Genomic DNA, 20,733 nt, shown 5'->3' on the forward strand with positions numbered 1-20,733 from the left:
AATGTTAATTTTTTTTCCAAAATATTATAAACCTCCAGCAATTTAGTGTTACACTAGCATTGAGCTGCATTATTTGTAAATCATTTATTGAGGAAAAAGGGTCAAAAAGGTTCATGCAGCTGACACTCTGCAAAATTTGTGGTTATATTTTATAGATATATTTATTTAAAGATATTTTATGAATAAACTTAAAATAACCATAACATTTGTTATTGACTTGTGTTGCACTTCCTCTTTCTTCTGCCGACTGTCAAATAAATTCATAACAAAAAAGGACAAAATACATTTTTAATAATTATTTCAACCAATTTGTGTTATTCTTATTGTTATTATAACTCATCGTTTGTCCTCAGTTGACATTTAATTTAATGTAATGTTGCATCTTCAAAAAGAAGGTGAGAGCAGGCTGGGAACATGTTTAATTAAAAATACAGTATGCATTCTATTATTACATATATGAATATAAATAAATAAAAGAGTTAGGCACCGTGAATCTGTGTCATGCGTGAGAGGGATGTAACTCTTTGACTGTCTGTGCAACATGCAGTATGTACAGTGGGTACAGGCCTATGTGCTAGATGGGCAGCTGTGCAGTTGTTTGTCAGCAGGGAGTCCCCAGCAATCATCTCTGACTGGACACAGGCTTTACAGAGGCTGCAGGACGACAACTGTTGCTTAAATCTCTAACATATGGTTCCATAGTTCTATCCAGTACCAACAACTTAGTGTAGTGCTGTATTATGTGGTGTCCCTCCTGACCTGTGTTTTTCCCTAATGAAGGAAGTAAGTGTTAACATAAGGGTGTTTGCTTGCACATTGGCTGGTTACGATCCGGGTTTCGGAGTCTCTCGGTTTGGAGAAATCTGGATGTTTTACAGGGATGCTCCTGATAGGCATTATCTCATCCAAGTTTCTGAACTATTTCACAGTGCCAGACAGAGAGGATAAGAAATCAAGACCCACCTGGAGGCAGAAGATGCCACTCTCTGCAAAAATTCATGCATAAACCTTTTCCAAATCTGTGTTTCCATAGCAACGGCTAGCCTCCAACTTCTATAATTCATGTTTCCTCTCCCATGGCGGTGGTGTTATAGTGAATCGGTTCCTTATTTATAGACAAATCTCTGATATGGCTTTATATGTTTGATACTGAGTAATGCCTACATGTAGCATTGATGGAGTATATGTTAAATATTAAATCCCAGATTTGTGTTTGCCTGGATGACTGACTGCCCCCACTGGAATGTAGCTGCTCAACCGCTAAAATTAAAACATCACTCTTCATCTGCACAGCCCCCCCCCCCCCCCCCCATCCCAAACAGCAGGAACATAAACAAGTGGCTTTACCTAACAACCCCCTCCCTCCCGCAGCCAGCGAGCCATATGGTCGAGCACAGATTAAAAGCATTTGTTGTCAACGCCTGCCCCGCCCGGTGGATTACTACCCCACAGAGGGAGTGCAGAGCGGGGGGAGGCGTGTTTGTGTAGGACCGGATGTGAGGTTGGAGATTTTTGTCGCCGTTGCAGATAAAAAACAAAAGTGACTTCTATGCTTGATCATTTTAGGGTAATTGTGTGGTCTGCTTGCACAGGGCCAGGTCTGACATTTTTCCATCTTTACATACACAGCCATGCCCTAATCTATTGGCTACCCTAATTAGACAAGTTTGTTGACAGATGACGGCTCTTGAGTGAGGGGATTGGACAAGACGTTAAGTAAATTACACCCAGGAGAAGGTTAATGAAACTAGCCCATAAGGTGACAGAGCAGTGGAAAGCCAGGTCTCATTGTGAGTGTTTTGGTGGAAAAGGAGCTTAAGTGAACTGAAGAGGTAAAACAACTTCTTCTTCTTCTTTTCTAAAAACAGAGTATTCAAACTTGAAAGGAGACATTACACAATATGTGTCCCTTGGGCAGTGTAGGGCTGCGGGCATGATGTCATATTTTCTGTAGACCAACATGAAAAGTAGCATCGCACTGGTTTCCTTAAAAGAAAGCACACTTTTCAATGGCTGCCTGAACTAAGCTGTGACAAACACAGGGTTATGACATGCGTGTCACCACCGTGAGCTTCCAACTTGTAATTTGATTTATCGCTTCCTAGCTAAAACACAAGTTAAACACAACAAGGCCTTAAAGGCACACTGCTGAGGAGATGGGTTTTCATGTTCGGTGTGATGATTTTTGTTCCTGATAACCTTGGTACTCTCATTCAGCCCCTTGTTAGTAACCACCTTTGGTGAGGTCACATATGGGACCCCCCCTCCCCCCAAAACATGTTCACGGTTATTTGCAGTTTAAATGTCACATTCTGTATGTAGAATGATATGTTACCTATTTTGAAACTCAACGAACACCATTTGTGTGTGTGTGTGTGTGTGTGTGAACATGGATGTGATCCTGTTTTGAAACATGAGCTGGAGAAGCAGGTAATTTTTCTCCGCTTACATCTGCAACAGAAAACCTAACCAATTATATTGTATCAGTTTGTTGCTGTATCTGTCTAGCCCATGGGTCATGTATTCTAAAACATATTATAATTTAATTCCTTTTAAATTCCAAGTCTACAGCATTCCTAATTAGGAATTAGGAATTCGCTGCTTTGTCACGTGGTTTCTGTGATAATCTCAATAATGAGGATTCTTTCTCCCTACGCTGCCATGCTCACTGAATGAGAATTGTTCGGTGATATTTCCGACAGTACGAGCATTGTGTAAGTTTTGACCTAGAGCAGACTGCAATGAGGGGACATTAACCTCCCTGATGTCAACAGGCATTGAAACTCACGTGATTATGCAGAGCAAACATAAACAGATGGACAGACACTTAGATGAGTGGTAGAAGTGAAGATCCTGATGTCGAAAGCTGGTGTTCCTCAGCATTCCATTAATTCGGAGGGCCGATCAATTGCAGTGAAAAGGTCTCTGTGACTTCAATTTGCATTCAGTCCAGCGGAATCAATACAGCCCTGCTCTGGGCTACAGTCTGACACAGATCTGCATTAGCAAAGAACAATGCCTGCTTCCATTAAACAGTCCATGACATGAGGTGAAGTGATAACAAGAAAAGTCACCTTGGGAGATGGATTAGCTTGAAAAACTTGGTGTGCTGATACCATTATATGCCTGTCACCAGAAAGGGGTCACATCAAATGATAGCAACCTGCAGCTTTAGTTATATTTGTAGATTAAAGTATTCTATAGCCTCTGCTGTGGCAATATCGAAGACGTTATAGTATAGTTGTAGTGTTCTCGCAGCTCCTTAGCACGTGTTAAGCAAGCATGCACCAAAAATCAGGGCTTGGTTTTCAGTGGTGGGGGGGGAGACATTTAGGAAAAGGTCACGTGGAGGCAGGTTACACTTGCTGAATACGTCACCTGAAAGGAGTCACTCCCACTGCCCCAGCTTTTAAACAACATCACACCGTCTTCATCAAGCTTTAGGAGTGATGACTGGAAACGGTAAATCGTTGAACGAAAACGGATGTAAAGTTATAAAAGTGGGTTTGTGCTAACAGGAGCGTCGCAATGACAACTGGGCCTAATTCAAACGCAGGTAATAACCAATGTGATGTGCCCTGGTGCATGTCTATCTTGAAACAAACAAGGAACAATTAATATATTTGCAACATAGACAAAAACAAGCACAACTAGAAGATACTCAAATACACAATGATTTGCTTAAGAAATAATTTAAATAAACCTGTCTTCACTGGGTTTTCATGATGCATATCTGGTCATTAGCAGAGACCTCAAAAGTGTCTTTCTTCTTCTGCGCAGGGTTTTTATTTCAATCTTTGATTTCAGTGAATAGTTTAAGTGTCACTTAAAGGAATCTTTCGGAGCACAGGTCTAATTTGTGACCTTGCATATGAGCTGGAAAAGATTGTTCTAATATCAGTCCGTGCTTGTAGTGTCCACGATGGCCCCTCCCCCTTCCTGTTTTGGCATGCCACCCCTATGCCGCCCACCCTCTCTCCTCTCTCCCTGCATGCATTGCTAGGCGGGTGGGTGTAAAAATAGCTGGGATAGGGGCTGTTGGAGTGGGGGGGAGATGTTAGTCAATGGTCAGGGAGTTGGCAAAGAGGGACCTGAGCTGTGCTGAGGGTTAAGGGAAGAGTGAGGTTTGGATGGGACTGAGGGGACCCCCCCCCCCACCGCGCACGGTAGCGTGGAAGGTCCTGAGGGGGAGGGTTGGGGAAGTGGATTATCAGACTCATTAAATGCTCACTTAGATTCCTTACGCTCTGATGGGATAGACCTGAATACCTTGCATCATGGGAAACACGGCCATGTGTAAGGTGTGCGGCTCGGACAAGGGCCTGAGGACGACAGGGAGCCAATCCAACCTGGACCAGAATCCTGCCCCAGAATACTACTGTGTGGAGCATTACCCTGAGCAGCCTCCACTGACGGGGGTAAGAACCAGTACTGGCAGGTGCAGAGCAGATGGTGTAATCTCAGGCAACTGGGACGCTCCTGACTTTGCTCTATTTGGGGTATTTTAGGAGATTTGTACAGATGAGACAAGTTTGAGTGACTTTTTTTTCAGCTGGAAGCTCGATGCACTCGGAAGACAGTGTCAGGTATCGCTTTCAAATCTTGAGTTATTTTTATTTTGGTCACAGCCTCAATGACAGGGTTCTGTGTAGCTGTCACTAACAAGCTGCTCAACTGGAGCGTATTCTGTTCCTTTTCATAGTAACCGCCTTCGCATGGAGATGATACATGTTTCTGCTCTCAGAGCAGACGGCACTACATTGAACTTCTGAATTGTTTAACTTCTGACTCAGTCTACTTTGCAGCACGTGTTAATCTGACACATTTCTAAGGTGTTTAGGGTTTCTTCTCTTCATCAGCTGAGTGTGAGTGTATTGGTGTGTAAATTTGTGTCATGGGGTCACATGTGGCTCACTCTTCTCTCCCTTTAAAGGCCAGTGTGACATTTTTGTTCCTAAAGTATCTGTGCACAGCAGCGTGTGCACTCTTGTGTCTAATTTGAAAGCAATGTAATGACTTTAGCAGGATGCTGCTGCTGTACTTCTACTGGGAATACAAGGGGAAAAATATCCCTCAGTAAGTCTGCTGCTGAGTCTTAATGTCTTTTACTACATTATAAAAATCTATGTCAGTGGGCCGACAATATTTAGTGTCTGCCTGTCCTGGAGCTTCTTCATAGCTTTCAATTGCAATTGAGCCGCTGCACACATACTGTCGGTTTTGTAGTTCTCATTTAAAGCAGCAGTTATATTAGGGATCAATGAACATAAAGGTTTAACATTCATTGAAGTTTCAAATCACCTCAACAGATTGGTGTTAAAGTAAAGTTAACACGTTCTAGACACACACAGACACAAATAACCCTGGAGGGTACATGGGCGCCAATATGTCCAGGTTGGGTTGCAGTGTCCCGCCTTACATCTTTCTAACACCTCCTACGTCCAAGCTCTACACCTCCATCAACTGCCAGTTTAATGACGGGGGTGTGTGTACTGCTGACTTGGTGACTCCATGATGATCCCTCTCCTTGTTGCTATTATAGCTGCATAGTTAACGATATCCATGAAGAAGAGGAGCAGCCACTTTCTCAGATGTTACCTATCACTCCGGTGCTCCGCTGGTCCTATACAAGTTCAGGAGGTATTATTTCTACTCTAGAGATCTTATCAGTCAACTCAAGTTTTTGACATCTTATGATCATTTAACTTTAAATTCTACTCTCAGGCTAATCATCAACTGTGATAGAAACTGTCAACTGTGATAGAAAATATACAGACTCACGATAATTTGTTATACGTGTACAGCTATATGACCCAGGGTTAGGTCAAATTTGAAACAAGTAAAGGTCAACTCAAAATAAATCTGATTAAATAAAAAAAAATTTATATAAACTTACTGCCACCTTCATATTTACCTGAAAGTTTTCATATGTCGCTCTTTCAACATTAAGAACTGAGAAGGTTACAGCGTATATTTCACCAGGTGTAAGCCTGTGACTTTTGCATGTGGGTCCAGGCGGCTCTCATCGTAAAGGAGGAGGAGGCAGGGACCTGTCCCTCTGTGGTATTCTCCTGCTCCATCGAAACATCTGTTATCTGAAAGGGGGATTTGAGCAGAAATAGAGAAAAATCGGTAAAACGACAAACGTAGTGAGAAAAGGGGCTGAGGCCTGCAAAGAGCGATATTGTTTCCGAGTGTGTGTATTATGGTCAGACTATGATTTTTTTAACGCAGTTATTATCATTATCCTATCTCCTGCACTGATGGATTATTACATTAATAAACTGCTGTTTATTGATGAGCCTCGCTGAAGAGGGACAAAAACCATGGCGGGGCCAGAAATTCACCGTGAATTTAGTTAGGACAGTGTACTTTCCCCTGTTAGTGATTATTTTACTTGTGAAAATCTTCCTTCTCTAAGACTCTTCCCACACGCCTTCCGTTTTTAGACATGGCCTATTTTGAAGAGCTCCACGTCCTGACCTGTGACCTTTGACCCCTTCTCTCACTGAGATGGTCACATGCAGCTTCCCATATCCTACTTCAAAGTGATAAATACAACTTATTTTGATTTTACCCTAATCCTGATCGAGTTAATACTTCAAATCGAGTAATAAAAGCTTTAATCAGTTATTAAGTGGATTCTTTTTTTTTAAGCATTGTCATATGTCCGAGCAGGATACTGTAAAAAAAAAAAAACAGTTTACTGAGTATGAAAAGGAGTTTGTTTCTTACATAACAATCCTTACATAATGTATATGTACTGAACATTTCACAGCCCACATACAGCATATGGTGCCGCTATAGAGAAAGGTTTATAAAAGCTTATATGTTTCCCCGTCGTACTTTATCGTCTAAATATAGTTGAATGAAATAATCCTCCACATCTTGCACTGATGGACCCTCTGCTGATAGGTCCTCAAGGAGAGCTCTGATTGGCTTGAAACAGACCATTTCCCTAAGTTGTCCTCCAAGGACTGGTGCTGCTGCATGCAGGTCAGCTGACATTGATTGTAATGTTAATGAAGGTGATGGAATCACAGGGAAGGGGAGTGCAGGCGAATGTGTCAAGATTCACTGAACTGTAGTTCCAGATATGTCCGTGTAAGATACAAGCTCTATATACACAGTGTGAAATGTCTGTAAGTAAAAGATTCATATAATTGTGGGGAAGGGTACCACTACCCATAAAGGACAAGCAGTATATAAGGCTTCTATCAGCTAAATGCATCTCATTGCCTTCGTTGACCATTCCGATTTTTTTATAACAACTGTTTACATGGTCAAGAACGAACTTAAACTTTCATATTTTTAAAAAGAAGCAAAACACTAGTGTGTATCTTAAACATGAGGTCCACGCTGATCATATCCCTTACAGGCACTGCTTCATGAGTCCGAACCCATTGTATTTTCTGCGCCTACTTCGCAAGACAGAAGAGCATGTTGTCATGACTACCTCCAGAGAGGGCAGTGCTTGTCTCCGTGGTAACTGGGAGGGGCGAGGATGCTCTAAGTCTGCACAGGCACCTGTCCCTTACAGAGTATGTGTGTGTGTGTGTGTGTGTGTGCGTGTGTGTGTGTGTGTGTGTGTGTGTGTGTGTGTGTGTGTGTGTGTGTGTGTGTGTTAGGGGAGGATTTTGGGGACGGGTTGTGCATTATTGATACCACTCCTCTCACTCCACAGATGAAGACAATGACGTAGTAAATTAATGTTTGATGTAAATGTTTTGGCGGGGGTGCTTTAGGGCGGTGCTTTGTCACGCCTGGCAGGTTTGATCAAGTCTTGAAGTCTAGACACCAGCAGGAACCGATCGTAATAGAAGGGGCTCATATGATGCCGTTATACGTGGTTGATATTTAACAGTCCATTTTATCAGCCCCATTTTTCGTTTCATTGATTCCCGACCGCCTTCTGAAACCGTCCTTTTTAATTGTGAGGCAAAAACGCAATAACCTTCATCCTCATTCATTTATTTTCATTTTATTTATTTTTTTCTTCCTCCGTTTCTCGCCAACTCACTCGAACACGACCTTCATGTGCAGTACCCATTCATCAAGAAGAGACCAACAAACTAAGCTGCTTATAAACCAGGAGTTATGAAACTATTTCTGTAGGAAGCTCGCCGCCTCAATCCTCCCTTTCTCTCCGATGTTAACTTCTTCTCTGCCCTTTCAAAAGCTCCACTTGTCTGAGAGTCCTGCTGGTCCAAGTGTCACTATAGCAACCAGTTGCTGAAGGATGATTAAGGCAAGGTCTTGCATAATGTGACTCGGCAGCTCTGGGGGCAATGTGAGGATATCGTCAGAAAGCTTGATCGTGGTAATGGCTGCTTTGTGCAGTGCTGATGTAGGACAATGCCAACTCTATGAGAAACAGTGCGTGGCGGCATGAGCAAGTCTCTCCAGGACTTCACAGCGTTTTAAATTTTCCTTTTAATTGAGCGGGAGATGGCTGGTTTCTTTCTCTATTTTGGCCTTGACAAACTACCATGAGGGGTAACTTACAAGTTGCAGAAACAAAGAGGGCAAGCTGGGAGGGAGGACCACAGTCAGGGACAAATTGAATGAAGTAAATAACAATTAAAATTAGCTGCTGAATACAGCCTTAAAAGCAAAATAAAATACATACTCTATAAAAGACTGCAGAACTCCACCAGCCATGTGCACTATATTTTGAATAAAGGTAGATGTGTGAGTAATGTTTACAAATTAATTTTAGTTTGTTAAACATATTTGCAGTATATTAGGAAAACATGCATTCAAAAGTAATTCTAAATTGTAAAAAATATAGATATGTAGAACCCTCAAACTCCCAGACCCCTGGTAGAGGACCCGAGCTTGAGAGAAAAGACGTGCCACCCCATAAGCTTGAACCATACCATAGAGTGTTTGGTTGAATTTATAATAATTCTTATATTATCATTTTATAATGATGTAAGAAATATAATGCAATGCAAAATGAAATAATGTTCTTCTTATACTTCTACTGCTACTTTTTAAATGTATCTAGCACCAGATTAAGTTGTTTGGAATTATTTCTATTGCTATTTAAGATGTGAAAACTATTGGACAATCTTTAACACTATACCTTTCACAATTTTTTAACTGTACTGTGACAACATCATAAAATGAACAGTACTGAATATCAGTTCAGGGAATATTGAAAATCGATTCAGCCATTCAGCTGACGGCTCCTCTGACACAGAACAGCACACGTGGCTTTTTCTGTAGAGCTTTTCAGTCCCACCACAACTGTGGTCGACGCTGATAGTGTTCATTGGCCTTTAGAGTTGTGACTCACGTTCTTTCAGTTCAAGTGATTGGACCTTTTAGTGTTATCACTGCATTAAAATAGCACTCTGATATTTTGGAAATAGTATTTTGTTTCCTGTGTAACCCATAGATATATATAAAGTCTAGATGTCTCGGCCAATGGAGTCGAACGTCCGCACATGGCGGCCATCTTGCCACAGGCAGCTCGCCCACCCATAACATTTTCAAATGGTTCGGTTTGTTACAAACGTCAGAGATGTAGTTATGACACTGCATACTTATGAATAATTATGTTATTTAAAAAAAAAAATAGAATAATGTGCAATATAGTTACAAGATTTCCCTTTACATATATACATCAAGATTTTTTTTTTTTTTATTTGAAAAGTACATGTACCACTACCAACACAATGTAATGGGTGGGCGAGCTGCCTGTGGCAAGATGGCCGCCATGTGCGGACGTTCGACTCCATTTACCGGAAACGTGGATGAGACATCTAGCCTTTATATATATATCTATGGTGTAACCCACCCGTCAGATAGACAGACTGAGGTGTCCCTGAGGGCTCAACGCACTGCAACTTGAGAAAACACATGCGAGTAGACAAAACACAAGCAAAGTAAGAAAACGTCTTCACAACACGACACAACACATTACGCACAAGACTACACTTTATAGAAACGCGCTGCAATTACAGAAAACAACAACGGAAGTGTTTCCAGGGGACACCTAAAAGTGACGGACATGTCCGGTTGTTGTTGCTGCCGCTGTTTGGAGATGTTAAGTGGTTTATTTTAACATAGTGATTGCATGATTAAGATATAACTGCAGATGTCTAATGTTAACCGAGCATTAACGCTTTGTTTACTATTAGCTTGCCTATTCAAAAATATGAAATACAACGAAATACATCAAAGCAAACAGCCGGACATGTCCTTCACTTTTAGTTGTCCCCTGGAAACACTTCCGTTGTTGTTTTCTGTAATTGCAGCATGTTTCTGTAATGTGTTGTGCGTGTTGTGTTGTGTTGGGAAATTGATCAAGAGGTTTTCTTAATTTGCTTGTGTTTTGTCCGCTTGCATGCGTTTCAGTGTATTGAGCTCTCAAGGCCACCATAGATGTCAGATTTGTCCTTTTGCAACAACGCACTAGGCATGTGCATTGAGCTAAGCTTAGCACATAAATAAAAGTAGCCTAGCTTCATCGAAACTAAACTGCCATGCTGATGAGGCACTTTCTTAGTTTAAACCTAAACACTCTTGGACTGAAATAATCCAAAAGCAGCATGGGCATTTGAGGTGATTGTGTAAGTGCTGCAAGAAAGTGTGACTGTGAGTGATGCAGTGCAGTTCTCTGCAGCAATCAGAGGGCAGCCTTGACTGCGACCACAGACATCGGACAAGTATTATTCTGAAAAGACGTCAGTGCCACAGTGTTAGAGCTTGTTTTGTACATCATCAGTACTGCATCTTCTTCTCTGATCTCAGACAAAATGGGTGCAGGTTTACTGGTGATGAACATAAAGACAGACCAAAGATAAAATGTCATTTCTGAAAAGCTAAAAAACTGACTTTGCTGAAGTGTCCATGAGCAAGACAGTGAGTCCCCATTAGTTCCAGTGTGGTGCTGCAGTATGTCTGTGTCTGACCTCTGACTTCTGCATAGCGCAGTCTGACTGAAGTAAAAATAAGCATCACACAGGGTTTTTCCACAGCAGGAGCACAGAGCTGGGAGCTTTGAACAGGCTGTGTGTGAGCCAGGATTTAGCTTTAGTGAAGGCACCAAGAGGAAAATGCTGAATCATTCCACCTCCTTGCAGTCCTGGTCTGGTTCCAACTCCAGCTCACTCAGCTTCCAAACACAGACAGGGCACACGTCCTTCCCCACTGAGGGACAAACACATTATTGTGCACTTAGAAAGAGCTATATTTAATCATCAATGCACAATTTCTGCTGATAATATTCTAAAACAGTCCTCTTTATAGTTAAGTTATAACATTTGGTTGCATAACTGTACATACTGCACTCTAGATCTATTCTTTATATTTTGTTGTATCACAATAAAATGAATAAGTATGAAATTGTCTGTCAACCGATTTTCATTGCAAGACACGCAATTTGTGATCTTTTGAATTTGAGATTGAACAGTGAACAGTGTAGAATTCAGTACTTGTGCCATTGGGAGGAACTACTAAGTCGAATATGGTACGATTGGGTGTCATCTGAAATGCTGTGTGGTTTGTGATCGAACATACATGAAACATATGAAACTGAAAAGGCCCGGAAATGGATCCTTGTGGGAAATAGTCGGCATTTGCTTGAGGTTAAATCACCAGAAAAAACTGTAAACTCCTGCATCGAGAATACCAGGAGCCTATAATAATTACTTATTTGACAAGTTTGAGGATCCAGTTGTGTCTTTCAGAGAGATAACTCACTTTATTAGAGCAGATCATTATCACTGTTCACAAAACACCCCCCTCTTGTTGAGGTTTTGTATTGTTTAAATAAGATTTTGCCTTCCTCGATTTGATTTGATGTTAATGGTTTCCACTACAAAGTCAAGAAAATTACACTTTTCATATAAAACCAATTAAATCAGGGTTTACCAGTGGGGGGGAGACAGTGACTTATTTAGGTACAGTGCGGTTTACCATTCTGTTGTCTCTAAATGACAACCAATGAGAACATATAAATGTACTTCCTGTATTGAAAAGATAAATATATAATTGATCTCTTTCTCTCTTCCAGTCGGACAGTAACACCAGTTTCCTGCGAGCAGCAAGAGCAGGGAACATCGACAAAGTTTTGGAATACCTGAAAGGAGGAGTGGACATCAGTACGTCCAATCAGGTAGGAGACAACAGTACAACACAACTTACACTAACATATCACAAAGTTATGATTTCAATATGAAGAAAAAACAGTAGCATCTTTTAAGGAAATGGTACTTGCTATAAGGCATCCTTATGTCAGCACACTATTCTATGAAAATTGACTTAAAAAGAAAGCCTACAATATTTGTCCCCCTGCCTCACTTGAATAGAATCAAAATCCATGAATAAGAATGTGATGATTTTTTCAGTTTTGGGAAAAGGGGCGAGTGGAGAGAAAGCTTAAGGTGCACACATTAACTTCTTCAGTTACTAGCACAGTGTTGATTGATGTGACGTTCTTAGAAGTGCACATACTGACTCTTTGGCCAAGAATGGCAAGATGAGTCAGCTAGAAACACAACGTTTGACATATTACCTATGTTTAAGTTCGCAAACTGCAAAGTGTTCTTGGGCTAGATACTGACCCCCAAATTGTCTCTTATTATAGAGAATAGTGCTTCATATAGAAAAACGTTATATACATAACTGAAAAAAATGAATGCTTTATTCGAAAACAGATAATTTCACTATATTCCCTAGCACATCACAGAATGTATTATTGCTAACGTGTGTGTGTTGCCCGCTTCGAATTTACATGGAAACACATATTATTTTAATAGTTTTATTAAAAAACTGGCTCTATTCCTGTAGGGAATTGTCTGATCACTGTGAGTTTCTTTATTTAGTTCTAGTCATTATCTTGTCTCCTCTGAGCCCATTAACATTCCGGCCATTGAAAGCTGATAGGATGTTAGCAGTCCTGTGCTGGCAACAGTCACAGTGAATAGCCCCGTAAACGAAATTCACATGGGGTGGAAATCTGACATTTGCTCGTGGCCCTGTGTTGCGTGGAGACGTTTTTGTTGTCCCTTGATGTGCGCTGATTGCTTGTGCCCTTGAAGATATTTTGGGCACCAGTGTTTATGTATTTCTCTCCGGCTACATCTCTGTCCCACTGACAAGAACATTTTAGTCAAAGTTTTGAAAGTCTGAACCATTACTATGTGGTGCTACTTATTGAAAGTGAAAAAACGCAATAACTATCTCCAAAAATCTTCTTTAAGAATTTACTCAAATGCCTATCACAAAGTTTGACCTTCCAGTTATGCAATATAATTTCAGATGAGTGATGGTGTTTGTGATTGACATCTCCTTTTAAACTGCAAGAGAATGTCTGCACTAGGGCCCAGTTCATACCTGACATTACCAGTGACCACTTGTCATCACCTGTCCCCTCGCCAGCACATTACTGTTCGAAATGACCTAAAGTGTGTTGTGTCTAACTGGGGCGCGGCTGCAAAGCACTTCCTGTTTGGCTGATAAGAAATCAAAACTATACAGCCTGGGTCTATCTCTCACCATCTCCGAGGCAACACATATCCCCAAGATGATCTCTACGGGACTCTTCCAATGTCATTGATGAGGTCAAATTGTGCTATATGAGAATGTGAATGACAGCGTACACAGTGGAGAAGAAGGTGTTACTCCACATTCATGTACAGTCTGACCTCATTGAGTCCTGAGGTATGAACACGTCCTTTGGATGCTTTTAATTTGTCGAGATCACTACAGGCAGAATATTTTTGCATATAATGTTATTGAACAAGGATTCATCGGAAATACAATCATCACGGGAGTATTCAAAGCAACTCTTCCCCATTCCTTATGATAAGTCTCTGGAAAATATGCAGGTAGAAAAATGGCATTTGCATAAATCACATGTTTTTTAAATGAAACACTGGCATGTACAGGATTTCCTTGTGGACTTCAGTGATCAGTGATGATAGCCAATGTTGTTGTGGGCATATTCAAAGTTGGGCAGGCCATCCATCAAGATGAGAAATTTAGTTTTTATAAATACTCAAAAGCCCCTTCTGAACAGAGCAATATCAGACTGGTGGTTACAGAGTCACTGATGTTCGACCATGAGAACACCTTGAGATTCTCGTCTCACCTAAACACATATACATGAACATATATGACAAAAAAGACCATGTAACATCAGTCAAAACTTACAGGATGCCTAGCATGCAGGTTGACCCCCAAGGGACCTAAATGACTCCATTACAGTGATGAAGTACTTGTCTGACTAGTAAATGCTTTTTGATACCCAGGGAACACTCCTGTTGCCTGCTGTAATATATCCAGCAAGCGATAAGCTATTGTATTTTGGACTCACACCGTACCATTTAGTTTGTGCAGAGTTAAATAATCCTCCAGGGTAAACTCTAACTTAAAGCTCTTCTAATTCATTTTTTCACTGACCATGATGTATATGTAACTCAACTCTAAAGATCCCCCCAGTCCTATTGAGTGTTTTATACATATATTTTGAATATTTTTGGTTTACTGGACCACAAATTTTATTCTTTACAACATTGTCCCCAGCAGTGCGGCGCTGTTCTCATTAAAAAAATAAATCTCTGATAAACATAAGGACCTCTAGCTATCTAGCACCCTTAAACAGACAGGCACAGCTATCAACTAGCTCGTAGTAGACCATGGTGAAGGTCAAAGCTGAGTTCAGAGACGAGTGTCTTTAAGACTTAAGCTTAAAGAGGACAAAAATGTCTCTCCACTTAGATGCTTACCAACATATGCCATTATTATTTCCATGCTGATCTTAGCTGGGTAGGATCAAGGAAAGTAGCCATTTAACGTAGTCTCCCGTATATAAAAAAAGGCAGCCAAAACTTCCTTTTTAGATCTCAGAAAGAGATTCTGAACTTTTCCCGCATGTGTAATGTGTATGAATGTGTTATTGAGCCAATGAGCAGGTAGATAGATAGATAGATAAATAGATAGATAGATAGATAGATAACTTACTTTATTCATCCCCGAAAGGAAATTAAGTCGTCATAGCAGCCGGTACATTTGAATACAATAAAATACAATAGAATAAAAAAAAAAATATTGAAGTAGAAAGAATAAAAACAGAAAAACAAGATAAATAGGTAGATAAGGTGCAGTGGCAGAGGATGGTAATAGTACTGATGATATGATGGTAATGTTATTGTTAGACAGTATATACAAAATAGTATAGTATATATAGTATATAATATAACATAATATATATTTATATATGATAGTAATTATACCAATATAATAGCATTATACAGTAATAATGGCAGCAACAGTATATATAATAATAATAGCAGATATAATAATAATAATAATAACATGTACACATGTATAAATATGTGTATATAGAGACTTATATATACAAAGAATATACAAAGAGTATGATATAATATATGAGATATGTGAAGTAAGTGTTCCAGTATATGGAGCGGAGTGTTGTACAGGGTACACAGTGCAAGGAGAAAGGTTTGTTTAGTGCAGTTTTGTGATGGTGGCTCTGACAGAGGTAGATGACTTGTACAGTCTTATTGCGGTTGGGAGGAACGATTTCCTGTATCGTTCCTTAGAGCAGCGGGGTTGAATGAGTCTGTGGCTGAAGCTGCTCCTTAGCTTGTCCAGTGTTTTGTGGAGGGGGTGAGAGGGATTGTCCATGATTGCCAGCAGTTTTGCCAGCATCCTGTCCTCCACCACCTCCTCCAGGGTGACAAGCTGAGAGCCAACCACAGACTCTGCCTTCCTGATGAGTTTTCTCAGTCTTTTGGCGTCCTTAGCCTTGATGCCCGCACCCCAGGACACCACAGCAAAGAAGATGGTGCTCGCCACAACAGACTTATAGAACATCTGCAGCATCTTGTTGCAGACATTGAAGGACCTGAGCCTCCTCAGGAAGTAAAGCCGGCTCAGGCCCTTTTATAGATGCTCACTATAACCGCGTCACTCCCTAACACAACTCTACCGCCGCTTAAGTCAATTTTCACCTCATCACATTAGCAATTTCACAAAAATTACTGTTGGGTTGGATGTGGCAGATAATTGGGAAACGTCTCCTGAGTGATTGTGCTCATATGAGGGCTGACAGAATGAGGTAACAGATATATTGGATGGAGGAGTGGGGGGACAGGGGCAGGGTGCATGATAAAGGGGCTAGTGGCTTCCTGATAGGGAATGGAGGTCTCAGCAGAGCGGTTGAACAAAGATTAATAGGACCCTTAGCGTTATGTGTGTTCAGAAGTGTCTAAATATGTTAAACACTCCAGATTGGTGACAAATGAAAGGGAAAACCTTGGAACCCCGTAAAAACTGTGATACATCTAGGATAGAAGTTTTTCATACAAAATAGACTGTAAATCCATGCTTTTCCCCTTTTCCAATTCCCTACTGGAAATAAATCACATGGCATGTTCAGTAGGCACAATGTTCTCATTTATTTCTTCTTCTGTTCTTATAACTAATATTTAAGTCCAGTAGTTGTGCCAGCCCAGTAGCTAAGTGTTATATGAGGACAGCTGAAAGCAAAGAGTTGGGGAGCATGTCAACTGATCCAAAAACAGCAGGACTTAGCTGGAACATATATTCTGCTCTGCTGCTGGACAGATGCCTCCTGCCAGCTGTGGAATACTTCAAGGCTGTGAAAACTCAAGCGCAGTCTGATGATATTTAGTTCCTCTGGGATCCCACAGGGTGCCTCTGTCGGGACCGTGGGAGTCCTTTGGGATCACAGCCCCAGGGGGGTGGGTGATGATTGTTATTCTGTCAGTCCAGGAGGACATTACATATCAGTTCAGCAGCTCATTTTAAACTGCTCCCTAATGCTTTTGACTACTGTAAGGTTATTTGGTCACTTGGCATTAGCAGTTTGCAGCTCCATCCAACTCCTCATAAAGGCAGGGGGCTGAAAGGGACTTTGTTTGGCTTTCAGAACTCAATAAGATCAAGATAAAAACTATGCATTAACAATATTGCTACTGCTTACATCGTTTGTTAAAGTGAACTTTATCACACCCTTCCCATAAACAGGCACCTGGAAATGCTTGTGTTGCCTAATCTTCACAAACACTTACCTTGAAGACTGTTTTTCATCATTACTAGAAAAGGTCTATATAAAGACAGACCATTTGCAGTTGTGTTTGCATTCGCTCAGTTTTCTAGCTCGTTGTCTCTTATCAGGGTAGCCCCCACCCTCCGTACGCCCTGCCAACGTATCAGTACATGAAAATCAAGAGCCTAATACAGATATTAATAGAGTCAATAAGTGTTTTAAAGCCTGAAACTTCAAAAAATATATATACCACTATGAAACCTTTATCGTGTCAGGTAGTGTATTGTGTTAATTAGTCCAAAAACCTAACAAATATTTTTCACTATATTTGTCTGGTTCTTGTGCCATTTTAGATCATGTCCTCCATATTTATTTATTGGTTCAGCCCTAAATAAATGATCAACATCAAGACAGTGATGTTTGAGCTCAGAGCACAGCACCCTGGGGGGTAAACAGGTGGATGTTTGTTTGACTTGACAACACACACAAGCGCGCGCACACACACATCTATTTATAACTTCATACCCAGGACCGGCTCTGCTCCATAACAACATAACATGGCACAACATCTCACCCAACTTTGATATCCAGCTTTGATATTACAGTCCGTCCCTTCACTAAGAGAGGAGGACAGCAGCTCACATAGTCAAAAGATTGAAATGATTGAAATAAATCAGAAATAAAGGCAGGCTCAGATAGTTATGGATCTAGAGGGGGAGGTAAACCCAGCTCTTTCCACTCGGATCTGTCTTTGTACTCTGTCGTTCAGGACCTTTCTTTTTAGGATTAACCTTTTGTCTCTCCTCTTTTTCCAGAATGGTCTTAATGCACTGCATCTGGCAGCCAAGGAGGGCCATGTGGATCTGGTCCAGGAACTGCTGGACAGAGGTGCAGCGGTCGATTCAGCCACTAAGGTAAGATACAGTATTTCAGCTTCCCACTGAGGAAACTTTAGCAACCGTAAAGCAATTGCTCCATATAGAGCTACTTCTAGTGTCAATCAACCTTTTTGAATGTAGGCGTTAGCTACAAACTTAAGCATAGCTGATGAAAAATAAATGTATTTAGATGATTGATAAAGAAAAAGGCCGGACTTGTTATTGATCTTCACATTAATGAGGAAAGGATAACAACAATAACAGGTCCATGTCACTAAAAGTCATGTCAGGTGACACAAAGTGTTGATAATCCCAGTGTCTTTTTACAAGAGAAGCTACTGTGTGTCTGGTTTTTTGAGAATAGTGAATGGACACAGCCAATGACTGTATGTACACATGGAAGCTGCATCTAGATCCTGTGTCACTGTACAGAAACGTATGCCCCTCTCATTATCTTATTTTGTGTTATTTTAATTTTCCATTAAATCTATGTTGTCATTTCTGTGAGATACGGATGAGTAAATGTTTCCTTTGTATGAAATAAAATTATCTTTTCTGTTTTGGTCAAGAAACTATATTATAACTGTCAGCGCACAGCCTACAACACAGAGTACTGTATATTTTGTGCATATAGAAAAAAATCTTGTTCTTCACTGCACCGTGGTTCTCCTTTCCTAGCTCCTTGCTGCTTCTCGTAATGTAACTCATTTGGGTCAAGGAATAGTGATTAGGAAAGGAAATCATTTGGACTTTCTGAGATCCAACTCAATGTGGGTGTTCTGTGTTTTGTATAATAATTGCCAAGATTTATATTGTGTTATTTATGGTGACTGCAAAGGGTAAAGCGAATCATTCAACTGTTTCTTTGGCCACCAAAAGAATAAGTGTTACAGAATTAGACTGGGAGATATTGAAAATATAATCATCATCAAACATATTCGGAAATAATTGTACAGGCTGAAGGCAGTATGACCTTTTTGTGCAGATCAGGTCCTAGTTTAGAACTGACATCAATCATTGAGTCAAACATGCTTCTAGATGATTTAGATCGAAGGGATTGAGAAAGTTGAGCAGTGAAGGAAGGTGATATGTAGACTGAAGTTGTAAACATAGAGGATTGATGTTTAAAAGATGCCAGTCATTGCGACACCTGCAATTAGAGAAGGTCGGATCATTACTAGAAGGGGTTCCAGTGCTGGGAATGTTGGTGTTGCTCCAAAATGCAACATGTACCACGCTGCAGTTAAGCAAGTGGAGAGGTATGAGGTTTTCAGTAGGGCTTTGAATATGTTCAGGAGACAAAAAATATTACATTACATTAGTTATTAAAAAGATATGTTTGTGTCACTTGGTTAGAAAACAGCAGTTTTGGGGAATATTGCCCTTGGAGTTCAGCTCTTTCCTTTTACCCTTAATAAGGAAACGTTTACACTAATAATAATCTTTTAATAAGGTTATACTGAAGAAATGTGGATATGACATGCAGTGCCTGTAGTAACTGTTCTTTTGTGTTTTCTGTTTATCCAGAAGGGAAACACAGCACTTCACATAGCCTCTCTCGCTGGTCAGGTTGAAGTAGTGAAGATCCTGATCAAACGAGGAGCGGACATCAACTCTCAGTCTCAGGTGAGCCTCTGCAGTCATGGTATCATTGGTATCATGTTGAAGAACCATGGTTTTATCTTGGGACGTGTTTTGTTGATGATAAAATGTTGGTGAGATTTATTTTCCATAACTACTAGTATATTTGTTAACCTGACGTACTTGTCTCTGTGCTGTAGAATGGATTCACTCCCTTGTACATGGCCGCTCAGGAGAATCACATGGATGTGGTGCGATACCTTCTGGAAAATGGAGGCAACCAGAGCACTGCTACAGAGGTGAGTGTGTGTGTTTTGATGATCTCATCCCCCTACAGTGAACTGCATCATTGCCAAATAGTTACACACTAAGCAGAGAGTGGTGTAAATAGGCTGATGTTATTTTAATAATATTGTGAATCATGGTCAATGAAAAGTTATTTTCATATGTCTAAACAAAGTGTCACGGCGATCCATCCAGGGTTTTGTCAAGACATTTGAGTGAGGTGATTGATATGCTGACAAACTCTAATATTAGCAGAGCCCCACTGCTAGCATGGCTAAAAAGCATTGTTTTGACCATAAACTAAGAAGAAACTGTACTCTGGCAAACATGCAGTTTCATTCAAGTTGGCTCATTAGTGAGCAAAATAAATTGTATGTTTACTCAAGATTCCCAAATTAGGTCGTTTAAAGAATATGGATTCTTGGTAATCCTCTTTTTTGTTCCTTTCTGCCCTGTCCTCCCTCATCCAGGACGGCTTCACCCCTCTGGCAATCGCCCTCCAGCAGGGCCACAACCAGGTGGTTTCTGTCTTACTGGAGAACGATACTAAGGGCAAGGTCCGCCTGCCTGCCTTGCATATTGCCGCTCGCAAGGATGATACCAAGTCGGCGGCCCTGCTCCTCCAGAACGACCACAACGCCGATGTCCAGTCCAAGGTATGTCTGTATCCCTGTTTGACTCAAAATAGCTCGTACTTGTGGGAGACCAGCTAATGTGATGCTACATGTTTGTGCCGGTGTGTCCATACTGAAGGAGTTTCCCTCTTGTGAAATTTTAGGTACAGAATTGACAAGTCTGGAAAACCAGTCGGGCTTCGTTGGTTCCATGGCTTTGGCTTGAAAGCACTGGGGTTCACCCAATTGTCTTATACGATACTTTTAATGGAAACACCTTGTTTACATCTGCTGTTAAAATCTGATTTGTATCTGAATACATTAT

At 40.7% G+C, this 20,733-nt stretch overlaps 1 protein-coding gene across 1 annotated transcript in view; it reads left to right on the plus strand.

Moving 5' to 3' along the window:
• Positions 1 to 20,733, plus strand: part of ank2b (ankyrin 2b, neuronal) — a 153,964-nt gene that overhangs the window by 74,942 nt on the left and 58,289 nt on the right. The window contains exons 2-6 of the mRNA XM_062383984.1: positions 12,026 to 12,127; positions 17,866 to 17,964; positions 19,456 to 19,554; positions 19,710 to 19,808; positions 20,265 to 20,450. Coding sequence (XP_062239968.1) covers positions 12,026 to 12,127; positions 17,866 to 17,964; positions 19,456 to 19,554; positions 19,710 to 19,808; positions 20,265 to 20,450 — 585 coding nt within the window. The remainder of the gene's footprint in view (positions 1 to 12,025; positions 12,128 to 17,865; positions 17,965 to 19,455; positions 19,555 to 19,709; positions 19,809 to 20,264; positions 20,451 to 20,733) is intronic.

Source organism: Platichthys flesus, chromosome 24 (assembly GCF_949316205.1).
Source record: "Platichthys flesus chromosome 24, fPlaFle2.1, whole genome shotgun sequence".
Taxonomy (NCBI): Eukaryota; Metazoa; Chordata; class Actinopteri; order Pleuronectiformes; family Pleuronectidae; genus Platichthys; species Platichthys flesus.